General features: G+C 49.9%; 1 protein-coding gene across 1 annotated transcript in view; it reads left to right on the top strand.

Moving 5' to 3' along the window:
- pcloa (piccolo presynaptic cytomatrix protein a) overlaps positions 1-14903 on the top strand; it is a 48654-nt gene that overhangs the window by 17507 nt on the left and 16244 nt on the right. The window contains exons 6-10 of the mRNA XM_067254939.1: positions 596-868; positions 3892-8080; positions 8467-9998; positions 10959-13056; positions 14573-14641. Coding sequence (XP_067111040.1) covers positions 596-868; positions 3892-8080; positions 8467-9998; positions 10959-13056; positions 14573-14641 — 8161 coding nt within the window. The remainder of the gene's footprint in view (positions 1-595; positions 869-3891; positions 8081-8466; positions 9999-10958; positions 13057-14572; positions 14642-14903) is intronic.

The raw sequence follows: 14903 nt of genomic DNA, 5'->3' as shown, positions 1-14903 counted from the left end.
TTCATAGTAAAACTGCTTCCAGAAAAACTTTGTTTAATTGCGTGCTTTTGCACTCTGTCCTTTGGAAGATTTAATCAGTTCCAAATCTCTTTTACAGAATCTGTAAGATTCTCCCTATTGTGATTAATAAATGTAGAACATTAAACAGATTAGGGGGTTGGACTTTAGTGCCTGTGGTATATGTATATTATTTGTATAGTCGGTTCTGGTCAATACATTATCCTCTATATACAAATGCTCTGGACATGTCTGGACCTGCTTGAAATGGCGGCCCCATCTGTCTCTCTAACATGCACTGGTAAACCCTTTGGCCCATTACCATGCATTATAAATGGCCTATCTCCTAAGTTACATAAATGTGAAAAGCTCTCCTGAAATAGATTAAGTTACTCCGGCTCCTTGTCAAAGTGACCTGTAAAACAGACGTATCCAAGTCAGTGTCCGTTTGCCTCAGAGCTGTTTTAACAGGAAATGTGATGTCTCTTGTTCCATTTTTAACACTCATGTCCAAACTCTGTAACAGCTACAAATGCAAATACCACTAAAACATTACCAGTGTCTTACCTTGTCTTTTTTATTTTCTTCTGATTTACAGAAAGAATGGCTTTGCCTCAACTGCCAGACCCAAAGGGCCCTCTCCGGCCAGATGGGAGACACGACCCCTCCGCCCACGGCATCTCCAACCAAGAAGCAACCGCCCGCACCGCTCCCCACCCCTCCTGCTTCCCCTGTCCCAGCTCCTGCCTCCCCCGCCAAAGGTTTAACCAGAACTGCCTCCGTGCCTCGTGCCCCTCTGGAGGCAGTGGAAGGCAAACCCGAGGCAGAGGCAGCAGCTGTAGAGGAGACCCCGCACCTTCTCGATCCCAAGGTAGTACCCCAACCCTCCCTGCCCGAGACGGTAGACACTGCGTCTGTCGAAGCAGATGCTACACCCATCCCATCAGAGCATGTTCCCTGTCCCTCTGACAGCCCCCTTGAGGAGAAGACAGAGTCTAAAGAACCAGAGAAGGCTGAGATGTTAGAAGAACCTGTCACTGCTCCCCTGGTAGATCTTCCACAGGAACACCCCCCGGTAGAGGTACCACCTGTGGATCTTCCACAGGAGCAGCCTCTTGTTAATGAAGGACTAGAGGAGGCAACAGGGCTCAGTGAGGCAGCACCAGAACCAGATGAAAACCAAGGAGTTGTTGAGTTAGTGGCTGAAGGAGAGGACAGCTCACAGGCACCCCCTGTAGGCAGTGAGAAGGAGGAGCCTGTTCTAGAGAAGGTACCAGATGCAGCACTTGAGGTAGTGGCTGAAGGAGAGGTCAGCTCACAGGCGCCCCCTGTAGGTAGTGAGAAGGAGGAGCCTGTTCTAGAGAAGGTTCAAGATGCAGCACTTGAGGTAGTGGAGGCGGAGGCAATTGTACCACAAGAGATAGTCACACAAGACACCTCTATTGTCCCTGAAACACCTACAGAGCCTGAACCTGAACTTCCACCTCCTATAGTCACTGAGCAGGATGAGAAGGACTCAGGAGAGAAAGCTGTAACTAAGGAGGCAGAGTTTAGTGAACCACCCAAAGCAGAGGAACCACCTTCCACTCCTGTTGCAGTTGCAGAACAGGAATTCATTGTATCTGCGAAGGCCGCAGAGCCAGAGAAAGAGTTTGAGCTACAACCACAAAAAGTGGACGAAGTTGCCCCTGCTCAAGTTAGTGAGAAAGAGGAGCCTGTTCTTGAGAAGGTTCTGGAAATTCCTGCTGAGGTAGTACAGGCTGAGGAAATCTTGCCCCAAGAGATAGTCTCTACTGTCCCTGACCAACCTACAAAGCCTGAGCCTGAACTGCCAGCTCCTGTAGTCACTGAGCAGGGAGAGAAGGAGTCAGGAGAGAAAGCAGGAAGCACAGAAGCAGTGCCTGCTGACTCACCCAAGGTTGAGGAACCACCGCCCACTCCCCTCGAGGTTCTAAAGCAGGAGAAAACAGCGGTCTCCACAGAGGTTACGGAACACACCGTCTCTGTAAATGACAGCACCGCCTCTTTAAATGATAGCACCGCCTCTGCTTTGAAAGCTGAGACCGAACCTTCAGGTTTAGCAGGGGAAAGGGAGAAGGTTAGCGCAGTAGAAACCAAGGAAGAAACAGAGCAAATCTCGGAAATGATAGATATTCAAAAGGAGGCTCCTGTCCCTCTGGCAGAGGTGACAGAGAAGTCTGGCCCTGTTGAAGAAGAGTCATCTCCATCTCCTAAACCAACACAGCTACAGCCAGAGCAAGAACCTCAAAACATAGAGCCACAACCAGTAGAGTCGGCTCAAGAAAATATGTTGGTCGAGCCTGACAGTTCATGTCCCCCTGTAGTTAACAAGGAACTAGCTGGCGGTAAGGTAGATCCAACTCCATCGGCGCAAGTTGAGGAGAAGCCTTCTGCGACTCCTGTAGACAGTGAACCTCCTGAGAAGGTAGAGAAAGAGAAAGCTGTTGTAATCGAACTGGCAGAGTCGGTTCCAGTGGCTCCTGTTACTGACTCAGATAGAGTCAGTCCTGAGAGAGAGGCAGAGAAGGAAGAGTCCAAACCTGTTGTAGCTGAGGATTCAGTATCTACAGTTCCTGCTACTGAAGAAATAGTCCCTGATGTTAGGCCAATGGAGGTAGAGCCTGGGACACAATCCCCCAAATTTGACTTAGCCTCTCCTCTGGTCCAAGATGTTGCACCACCTGAGGTAGAAAAGGATCAACTGAAACCTGAGGTAGAAAAGGATCAACTGAAACCTGAGGTAGAAAAGGATCAACTGAAACCTGAGGTAGAAAAGGATCAACTGAAACTTGAGGTAGAAAAAGATCAACTGAAACTTGAGGTAAATGCAGAAAGTGGAGCTAACACAGAGGAAATCCAGACATCCATCGATACGAAAGTTGAACTAGAGCCAGTGGCAGATAATACATCTGTTGAGTCTTCTCAACCTTTGGGTTGTGGATTTAATGAGGAGGAAAAGGTCAAACTTGAAGACCAAGCACAAGATGTAGAGTTAGCGTTAGCATTAGCTGCTAGCAGTGAACCCCAAACCCCTGAGATGGTCGCTGAAGACAAACCCACGCAGAGAGAGTCAGAACTTGAACCAAAGCCAGATGACATTGCTAAAAATAAACAGGAAATGTCTGTAGCTGAGAGAGAGAGAACTTCTTCAGGCGGTGATAAGAAAGTATCAGAAGTTGCACAGGAGGTGTTATCTAAAGAGTGTGACTCAGTGCAGTCTCCTCCAGTATCTGAGAGTGCTCTGTCAGTCATAGACAAACAAGTTGAATCACAGCCCACCGCTGGGGGAAAACAGGAGCCTGTCTCTGTACACAAGGTAAAAACTGACATTAATGAAAACGACAGCATTGATAAAGAATTGAAGGATGAAAATAAATCTGAGGAAACTAAAATATCAGAGGATGAATGTGAAGCCAGTAGTGTTCCTTCAGACCCAACCCCAGTAGTAGAGCTGACCGTCCCAGCCCCTGTAGATAGTGAGCAGGACACAGTCCAGAAGGGTGACAAGTCATTTCCTGAACTTGAAGAGAAAATAGAACCTGAAGTTCAACGAGTATGCAGTGGAGTGGATGCAGATGGAGAGGTAACAGTAGAATGCAGAAACAGTAGCGGTTTAGTGTCTACAGTATATCAGAAACTATTCCCTAAGGTGTCTCTAGTCTCCATGACTGTTTAGATAATTTACAAACTTATTAGTTACACTGTTTCTATTAGTGGTACTCTACTGGATTTAGATACAGTGTGAAGTTGGATTCCCCCCTACCCTCTGCACGTTCATCATCACATTTCATATTTACCTCTCACATACTGTACTTGTTATGTTGTATGTTTAAAAATACATTTCTAATTATCTCTTACGTCCCTTTTCCAAAGGCTAAGGCAATGGAGACGCAGAAAGAGCCTGGAGACAAAGACCTCGCCACAAAGGAGAGCAGCCCCACAAGCCCATCAGATCTGGCTAAGCTGGAGAGCTCTGTCCTACCCATACTGGAGGCCCAGACTAAAGAACTGACGCAACCAAAGGACGACTCAGAAAAACTCACCGATTCACTCAAGGGCAGACGCAAACTGGAAGTGCTGCCGATCTCGTCAGAGTCCCCCAGCTCCGAGGATGACAGGGAGCTCTCGGAGAAAAAAGAAGCAGACGCCCCTAAGAAAAGACTGCTTGTGCCGATGGACCTCAGAGGCGACTCACTGGAGGACAGCAGTGAGAGTGTGGGTAAAGACAGCCCCATGTCCGGGGACGAGGAAGACTTCATTCGGAAACAGATCATGGAGATGAGCGAGAACGAAGACGCCTCTCCGTCGGACGAAGAAAACCTGATCCGGCGAAAGATCCGAGATCAGGAAAGGAAACGTAACGAAGACCAGAGAGGAGATGTGAAGGAGAGGAGCGCGTCAGGAAAAGCCCGGCGCCTCCTTAAAAACAGTACCATCAGCCCTGACGACGACGAGATGAAGAAAATCAGCACCTCGTTAGACACTGGGAAAGAGGAGGGAACTGAATCCAAAGTCGACCAACCTCAGACAGAGGAGCAGGAAGGTGGCATGGGCGTACGTAAATTCAGAACCATCGAGCTCAACACAACCAGTTACCCGGTAAGTGTGCCCGGAATACCAAGAGATGACGGTGAACTGGAAATGGAGAATTTGACGGATTCGCCAGATGACCGATCCAGAGGTGAAGGTTCCTCCAGCCTCCATGCCTCCAGCTTTACTCCGGGGACGTCCCCAACATCGCTATCCTCTCTGGATGAGGACAGCGACAGCAGCCCCAGCAACATACGCTCCGGCGAGGGCAAACAGCACAGGAAAGCCAAACACAGACAACCTGGCCAGGTCCTGCCCACCATCGAGGATTCTTCAGAGGAAGAAGAACTTCGCGAGGAGGAGGAGCTACTCAGGGAGCAGGAGAAGCAGAAAGGCTCGGGCAAGAAATCCAAGAAGGACAAAGAAGAAATACGAGCGCAGAGGAGACGAGAGCGTCCTAAAACGCCTCCGAGCAACCTCTCCCCCATCGAGGATGCGTCTCCGACGGAGGAGTTGAGACAAGAGGCTGAAATGGAGGAGATCAGACGTTCCTCCTGCTCGGATTTCTCCCCCAGCATTGAGTCAGAGCCGGAAGGATTTGAAATAAAGGCGGAGAAGATTGCAGCTGTCCAGAAAGTGTACACGCTTCCCACATCGATGTCCCTGTACTCACCAACGGACGACAAAGACAGACAGGAAGCCACTCAGAAAAAACAACTGAAAACTGCCGACGAGACGTATGAAGAGATCATGCTAAAGGCTAAGTCCCCTACAGCTGAAAAAGTTGAGATCCCTCCAGGAAAAGAGTCCCTTTATGGAGGTATGCTCATTGAAGACTATGCCTACGAGTCCCTTGTTGATGGATCAAAAACTCAGCAGCAGGATCTTGAGAAGATCTCAGTTCCAGCTTCGCCCAAAAAACTCAGATCGCCAGATGAGGTTTACGAAGACATGATGCAGAAGAGGAAAGAGTTCATGCAGTTGGAACAAGAATTCCAACAAACACAGCCTGTGTCAGAGAGACCAAAACCTACGATCATATTGCAACCGGCCGACAGTAGCACCTCTGCCAGCCCTACAGTTTCCATAGGCAAGGACGGGAAACCCTTGTTAGATGCAGAAGCTGCTTATGAAGAGCTCATGAAGAAAGTGCTGACTCCTGGAACCAGCCCAACCCAGCAGACTGACTTTCCCCCAGCAGAGGGGGCACTTCCTAGTCTTGAGGCTGACAAAGCTCTACCTAGAAGGGCTCTCCAGCCCATTCCAGACCTCAGGGTGACGCAGTGTTCGTCGGGAGAGGAAGGATCTGATGAAGAATTCAGTGCAGCCAAGATGCAGGACGAGCCGAAAGCTGATGTTCCTGAAGCTGATCAGACACCTTCAGTGACAGAAGATCCGACAGCGGTTGTTTGCGAGGTTCCTCCAGCAACTACGTCCAACCAACCACATGCCATAGTGGCGGCATCAGAGGTGGAGCAGCGAGTGGAGATTAGCCAACCCGAAGCCATAGACCTCTCCGGTGTCAAATCTGTGACTCCAAACATGGTCCCAAAACCACCTACCCCGGTAGATTCCAGTGTATCACCTTTACCCACCGTACCACAGTACACCCCCACTGTGCCCAGCATCGTGTCCACTGCCCCTCCTGTCCCCCCAAAACCAGCCGTCCTCCGCAGGGCTCTGTCTCAGGAAAAAGCGGACGTCCCCATCCCTCCACCACTGCCACCTCCCACCCTACCCAAACCAACCGTTTACCCAAGGAAACCTCCGGTTCCTCTTCCACCTCAAGCTTCATCGACCCCAGTCAGGTGTGACCCTGTGGCCATGACAACAGGACAAGCAGGGTTAGCAAGTCAGCCTGTGGCAGCAGCTACATACAAGCCCCACGTTCCTCCTCCAGTTCCTCCAAAGCCTTCCTCCATCCCTGCTAGTATGGGGTATAGCCACAGGCCAGGCGATGGTGTCAAACCACCTGTTGCACCAAAACCAACAGGTTCTCAGCCAACCTCCCCGGCCCATGTCACATATCCACCAAGACCTACTGTGCTCCCCACAGGCACTTCTGACATGGCCTTGAATCTGAGCCCCTTTGCTGAAAGGCCAGGTTACGCCTCACCAAAGTCCCCCTCCTCCCCAAGATACGCCAGCAACCTCCATGACACGTATGTGGTCATCACTCTGCCCTCCCAGCCCAGCTCTCCAGTTGAGGGCTTCACAACCCAGGCCCCATCAAGTCCAGGCCCAGTATCTCCTTTAAGACAAGCCCAACCTCAATCACAGCAGTATCCACAGCCACCTCCCCCTCAAACAACCAGAGTGCCCTTGGCATACACTCGAATCACTGAGTCCATAGAAAGCCAAGAGATATGTGGACCAGAGAAGGTTGTGTCGAGCTCCTGTCATGTGATTGAGGCCATATCAGCTTCAGCACAGCCCCCTCTGGTCATGCCGAACCTCCTTTCTCAAGTAGTAACGACCGAAGTCCAAAGAACAACTGTGTCTGTGGTGCATGAAAGAGCCACACCTCCCACGCCCGCCCCCAGAGCAACCGGCGTTCCCATTTCGTTGGAGAAACCCAAACCGCAACAGACCCACACTGCACACAGCTACCAGCCAGGAGAGGTAGTCGACCTTCGCACGATGAAGGAGGATCCTGAATCATCCATGAATGGTGTAGATCTGTCCGCCGGCCCTGAGATAAGACGTCAGTCCTTGGTGCCAGACATTGGTGTTCGTCCTACAAGTGCAGTGCAGTCATCGGTTGTCAACCTCAGTGCTGAGTCCTCCACCGTTTCCATAGTGACAGACAGCATCACCATAGTAACGTGCGCGGCAACCATACAACGGTACGAGAAAGTAGACACCCCCGAAGCATCCTCCTGCATGCCTCTTCAGCTCACAAAAAACAAAGCGTTCGAGCCGGTTTCTCAAATAGTTTACCGGCCCATAGATTCTCAACCCTCCACCAGTGACAACGCAGAAATCCCCATAAACCTCTCAGTTGGATCCAGCACAGGAGGTGGAACCTTCCAGCCTCCGCCCGTCACCATCGCCCCAACTCCCACTCCCGCATGTGTCGCCAATGGCCTAACCAGTGGCACGGCCACAGTAGCAGGGGCAGTTGACCTCAGCACGGTAAAACCTTTCAACACAGTGGTGTCAATCGATCCTTCCTCTGTGGATGTCGTTACGGCTGTGATCACGGAGGATGATGGGAAACCGGTGGACCTGACAGCTGGAAGGAGAGCCGTTTGCTGTAATGTCGTCTACACGCTCCCTTTTACAGGGAGCTGCACCACGCAGCAGGCAACCACACCTTTACCCGAGGATCGCTTTGGATACCGGGATGATCATTATCAGTATGATCGTACGCCATATGGAATGAGAGGGTTTGGGGGGATCAAACCGTCGATGTCAGACACTAACCTGGCCGAGGCTGGCCTTTTTGTCTACAAAAGCAAGAACAGTTATAATTTCAATGGCACCACTGAAGGTGCAGTTGACCTGACATCAGCAAAGATATCCGATGCAGGTCAGTGCAGTGATATCGCAGACCTTTCCCTAAAATATCACTTTGAATTTCTTCCACTTATTCACGGCCAATAAGTGTGTCCGTTTTGTCATTCTCTTTTTTCGTCTTTTTTTTGTTTTTGTTTTTCTTTCATATAAGTTGTTTGCATGGACATTTCATTTTCATAATTTTTTTCATGCTCTTCCATCACATTTCCATAAACAGATGTACGTGCTTGCATGTGGAACTGGCTTGGCATCACTTTTCATCTGGCAAGGCTGGACTTTCATCCATTCTTTTTTTGTTGTTGCTTTCCTCATTTGGATGGAGCATGGCTTTTTGTGAGCTATTTTACCATTTACGTAATGAGGTCTATGGATTCAATTGTATTTTTTTGCCTTCGACAGGAGAAGCTGTTGACTACTCCAAGAAAGGAGCATACTCTGGGATGACAATTCCTCCTTACTCCCAAGCCAGAGTAACAGGATCTACAGGGACTCTCTTTGGAACAAGCAGTGTCTTGAGGTCGTCTAATGGCGTGGTTTACTCTTCAGTGGCCGCACCAATTCCCTCCACCTATGCCATCACCACCCAGCCTGGTTCCATCTTCAGCACCACCTACAACACCCTGTCAGGGATGCACACCAGCGACACCATGCCGTCCCTCTCGGACCTCCAGAACCAGCCCCTCACCAGATCCCACAGCTTCCTGTCCTCCCTCTCCATCACGACGGCAGACGAGCAGAGCAACGCTCCCCTCAACCTGGAGATTTCCAAACACGGCGTCTCCGCCGCTGGTTTCGGCATCGCGACCGCTGCAACCTCTCTGGCTCTGGACTCTTACACTGAGGCGTCCCTGGAGGCCATCGCGGCCTCCCTAGAGGCACTCTCCTCCCCCATGGTTCCCGGGGACGGCCAGTATCAGATGGAGCGGGAGATGCTGGAGGTGGAGAAGATGAAGCAACAGCGGCTGGCGGAGGAGCTGGAATGGGAGCGGCAGGAGATCCAGCGCTTCCGCGAGCAGGAGCAGATTCTGGTGCAGAAGGAGCTTGAGGAGCTGCAGTCGATGAAGCAGCAGATCCTCTGCCAACAGGAGGAGGAGCGCCAGGCCCATCTGATGATGCAGAAGGAGACCTACGCCCAGCAGCAGCAGCAGCTGGAGCAGATCCAGAGGCTGCAGGAGCAACTTCGACAGCAGCTGGAGGAACAGAGGTTCATTAAGATGTACCCAGGGGCCGATGCCCTTGGTCACGGCCAGCAAGAGGCCATCATCCTGGGGCCGGACGGCACGGAGCTGTCCCGCAAGATTATGGACAGCGGGGTTCAGACCGACGAGGAGGACGGGGCGGTCGAGAAGGCCTACACGGCGGGGAGGAAGAAGAGGGCGGTGAAGAAGAGCGTGGACAGCTGCGTGCAGACGGACGATGAGGATCAGGAGGAGTGGGAGGTGCCGGCGAGAGGGAGACGGAGCAGGCCTCGCACGGCCCGGGGAGAGAGAGGGGGACAGACCGACATGTCCATCCAGGCCCATGCTGAGATCTCCATACAGACTGACACAGAGGGCAACGTCAGAATGGACACGAGAATGGAGCTGTCAGACTCGGAGAGAACTTCCCCCAAGAGAAGACCCACCCCCTTAGAGATAGGCACATCCCCACACCTCAAAACGGACTCCTTCACCCTTCAAGCCCCTCCCAAATCTCCCAAAGTCCTCTACTCCCCCATATCTCCTTGCATATCCCCCAGCAAATCTCTGGAGTTTGTGTCCTATGAGAAATCACTAGGTGACACCAGCCCTCAGAGGATAAGAGGGAGCACGGAACCGACCAAAGTGTCTCCTGCGAGCCCGAGGTCGTCGAAGGTCATGCAACGATCCCTTTCTATGAGTCCCACCGGAGAGGAGAGAACATCATCTAACCAGTTTGGGGAAGGTTACTCTGTAAGTCAAAAATGTTTTCCGATAATAGTGGGAATATGTATTGGAATGGGAACACCATTGTTTGGGGTAGTATCTCTATCAATTAAAAGAAAACCTTTTTTTTCATCATGACACTGTAGGATTAGCTTAATTGAATTAATGAACTACTATTTTCGTTATACTACGTAGCACATTAGTTTTCCCTCTACCCCTCTCAGGATGTAAGAACACTTATCTGTCTGAGCGGTTCGTTGAGAAGCACCTCATATATGCATGAAAATTGGAGGGCAAAAAGCTTAGCTTGCAAGAAAATATTGAGCCACCACACATCCATAGAGGTTTATCTGAATAAATTACATATTTTGTGGCTTCCCCTGAGAAGGCACATTTTTGTTGAGAAGTTTAGTGCATCACATAGGAATGTACACTTTATCTTAAGATACACATATTCACCCTTTACTAGTTGCTTATTAACATGCATATTAGTAGCAACTTGACTCTTTATTAGTCATTAGTTAGCACTTATTAAGGACTTATCATGCATGACCATATTCTACAACTACTAGGCCATGAACTACAGGGTTTTCCTCACTAACCTCATAATTAGTCATAATCTTATTCTATCTATAATTCCAGAAATATGTGTGTCACCGACATCTTACTCACCAACTGCATCACGGGCACTGTGCTCTAATTCCAGGAAGCTGTGTGTGTGTGTGTGTCACCTACTTCATCATGGGCACTGTGCATCTATCTATAGTTCCAGGAAGCTGTGTGTGTGTGTGTGTCACCTACTTCATCATGGGCACTGTGCATCTATCTATAGTTCCAGGAATCTGTGTTTGTGTGTTTCACTGACATCTTAATCACCTGCATCATGGGCCAGCTGAGGTTATTCGCAGAGTACTTTTTAAAATGAAAAGTACCACGTTATACAACTGTCTCATTTGTCTAACTTGTATAATTTGTTATTTTCCACAGGGAAAAGGTTCATCAGGCAGTACGCCAACAGGAACTCAGAAGAAGGTGAAGAGAACCCTCCCAAACCCACCTTCCGAAGACGAGTCGACGTCTGCCAGTCAGACCGGCTACAGCACTGGCTCGGCACGCCGGCGCATGTGCCGCAACTCCAACATGGCGCGAGCCAAGATCCTCCAGGATATCGATCGAGAGCTCGACCTGGTGGAGCGTGAGTCTTCCAAGCTTCGCCACAAGCAGGCGGAGCTGGACGAGGAAGAGAAGGAGATCGACGCCAAGCTGAGGTACCTGGAGATGGGAATCAACCGGAGGAAGGACGTCCTGCTGAAGGAAAGGGAGAAAAGGGAGAGGGCTTATCTACAGAGCGTGGCTGAAGACCGCGACTACATGTCGGACAGCGAGGTTAGCAACATCCGGGAGACGCGGGGGAGCCGAGGGGTCAGCGGGGTCGAGGAGGTTGGAAGTCACGGGCTGGAGCGTCCCAGGACGGCACCACAGTCTGAATTGGAGGAATTCGTCCCACCGCAGACGACACACGACTACAGCAAGTACTCTCAGTACCAGTACTCCCAGAGCCAGACGATGTACCAGCAGCAGTCCCTCTACCAGGCCCCCCAGTCCTACCAATCCCAGTCCCTCTACTCGTCCGTTCCCTCCCTCTCCAGCTCCCAGCAGCAGAGCTACCACCAGATGCTCCTGCTCCAACAGAAGGCCGCACGACAGGCTGCCCTTCTCTCCGAGCTCGACGCTACCAAGATGGCCTCCGCATACGACGTCATCAGCCGTCAGCCCGACCCCACGTCCTCCTCCTACCTGGGGGTGAGGTACGACAAGTATGGCAACCACTTGGACCTGCGGGCCCTGGAAGGGGGCAGCATGGCAGGCAGCCCAATGTCCAACGTCTCTGATTCCTTTTATACCGACATGGACCATCACACACCCAGGAGCTACGTCCTCCTGGAGGATGCAGCCGAGCTGGCCAAGAGCTCCAACAGCCTGGCTTCCTCGTCGTACAGCCTGGCCGAGAAGGAGCTAGCCAAGGCAGAGAGGCTTCTGCGGAGAAGCGCGGCCGATCTGGGCTCGACGGACTACCTGGGCTCCACCTCCAGGCTGCACACGTACGGGAAGACGCCCGACGAAGAGGACGCCATGGAGGAGCCGTACGAGCTGAAGCTGCTGAAGCAGCAGCTGAAGCAGGAGTTCAGGAGGAGCGGGGGTGGGACGGAGAGCCTGGAACAGCTGACCGGGCTCCCTCAACACTACTACACCCCCAGTTCTGGAGTGTCCAGCTACTCCCAAAGACACTACCCAAAGACGGAAAAGTACAGCATCAGCCGTCTGACCCTGGAGAAGCAGGCTGCCAAGCAGCTGCCCGCTTCGATGCTCTACCAGAAACACAAAACCCCACAGATGGAACCCAAGATATCCACCAAATACTCCTCCGTTCAGGACAGCCGAGGCCTGGAGACAGACTACAGCAGCTACCTGGGTTCCAGCGGCAGTTCCCCCAGGTCCAGTCGCCTGATGCAGGACGAGATCACATTCGGCCTGCGCAAGAACATCGCCGAACAGCAGAAGTATCTCGGGTCCACCTTGGGAACCAACCTGGCCGGTTCTCTCAACCTGGGCCAGAGCATGAACCTGGACTCTGCCTATCCTAGCGGCAGCCGCTCCCGACCGTCCTCCCGTCCGACCTCCGTGTACGGCCTGGACCTGTCAATCAAGAGAGACCCTTCCAGCTCTTCTCTAAGGCTTAAGGGGGATGGGGAGGTGTCGCTGGAGGGTTCCAGCTACCAAGCCCCCACCGGTCGCACCAAGCCGACCAGTCTGCCCATAGTGCAAGGAGGTCGGGGACGCATCCCCATCGTGGCACAGAACTCAGAGGAGGAGAGCCCGTTGAGTCCTGTGGGGCAACCCATGGGCATGGCCCGGGCATCTGCAGGACCTCTGCCACCCATATCAGCTGACTCGAGGGATCAGTTTGGCTCCTGCCTCTCCCTGCAGGAGACCCAGCTACAGCAGCACCTGAGAGAGGAGCCGACAAGGGGGAGGGGCTACGTGATTATGGACGACCTTCAGGGCACCATGTCGGACAGCGAAGGTAAAAAACTGCCTTGTCACGCTGTTGGGTTCTTTCTGTTTCCTGCTTCCTGTTTCCTGTGTGGGAGTGGGACTGCTTGCATGCGACAGACTCTGGCTTTCTTCACTTTAGACTTTGTGTTTTCGTTTGTTGTCTTTTATCTCAGTTTTGGTTGTTTATTCTTTACTCTCAATGCATGTCGTCTTTCTTTTTGTTATTTACTTTTTGTGTTTGTTATTTAGGGCTTAATTTAATTTAAAATATTGTTGCCCTGCATGCATGTCTGTGTATTGCTGTCCTTGCATGACATTCAGATAGTTTCAGTATTTTGTTATCTGGTATATGAATGCCAATATTAGTGTTGTTACTGTGTATAGCATCTAGTAGTGTATGTTCACAATCTGAATTTCTGCATTTCTGACATACTGTCATCTCAAATGAACAGTATTTCATAACTGGCATACTTGAAATGAAGGTTTTATTCTTCAGGTCTTAAAGGATTTCCATATTTTTTTTTAATCCTGCTTATTAAGCGCACGAGCTCCTTTGTGTGTTGAGACAGAATAAGGGTGTAATCCTTCCTGAAAGCTCAGGTCAAAACCTGGCAAGGAAAAGGCTTCTTGCTTTATCATTACATTTACATTTAGTCATTTAGCAGACGCTCTTATCCAGAGCGACTTACAGTAAGTACAGGGACATTCCCCCCCAAGGCAAGTAGGGTGAAGTGCCTTGCCCAAGGACACAACGTTATTTGGCACGGCCAGGTATCGAACCGGCAACCTTCTGACCAGGTATCGAACCGTCAACCTTCTGACCTACTAGCCCAATTCCCTAACCGCTCAGCCTCCTGACTCCCTTTCATGAATGATATATTTTAAAAAGTGCCTCCCTGACTAGCTAAATTTTATGAAAATTATACTGTATCATCGTCTATGTAATACTTACTCAGCAATATTTTACCTGGACAAACTCAGACAAATCTATATATTTATATATCATATAATGTTTATCTCAGTCGACAATTCACCTACAAAGAAATTATTAACTTGAACTACTGTCATGTTGATTACGGCAGATCTAGTTCTGAAACTGTACTTGTTAGTCTTGCAGATAACAGTGGAAAGATCTTTCTAGCATTAACATTGTTAAATGTTTGACAGTGCATGTTATGTAAATGCATGTTGTGCTGTGTAATAAATACAAAACAATAATTTGCATGCCCGTCTTTGAATATGCATGGTTGTCTTTGAAATTATGAGTTTTAGTTTTTTTGTTGGTTATAGTACAAGTAAACAAATGAAAAATTATTACAAGTTGACTTAGTGTGTTTACAGTCTGTTTTTAGCATTCTTCTCCACCAACTAACCAGTCGAATGATTTTCGCTGCCTCTACATTTTAAAAACAGCAAAACCATCAGCTTATATGTAACCTCCTTGCCCACATTTCCAACTGTCATTCAACTGTACTAAAATCAAACTCATGCAATGTCCTGCTTGGCAGCATGATGCAGTGTAAATCAGGTTTCCTTGGTTACAGCCCTCAGTGACTCCATGATGGCTTTGAACAGAGAAGATCCAAGAGACTCACATGAGAATATAGCTAACGGTAGAGTATTAGTTCAATTCTCCACCCCTGCCACTTGCCCATCAACAGATATTTTAAAACAAAATGCATAATGACACATTGGGGTGACTAAATGCTGAGCGTGAGACATGCAACGGCTGCTTCCAAACTAGTATGAGTAGTTAAAAAAAAATGTTTACTAACAAAAACTACAGATTGAACAATTTCATAAATATGCATTAATCTAGTTCTCCTTTCATGTTCAATAGTCAATCCATTAACCTCAATTGCCCATTTGAAATGA

The sequence above is a fragment of the Osmerus mordax genome, chromosome 17 (assembly GCF_038355195.1).
Source record: "Osmerus mordax isolate fOsmMor3 chromosome 17, fOsmMor3.pri, whole genome shotgun sequence".
In the NCBI taxonomy this organism is placed as follows: Eukaryota; Metazoa; Chordata; class Actinopteri; order Osmeriformes; family Osmeridae; genus Osmerus; species Osmerus mordax.
Note: the sequence above shows the minus strand (reverse complement) of the source record. Positions and strands in the feature narration are given on the sequence as shown.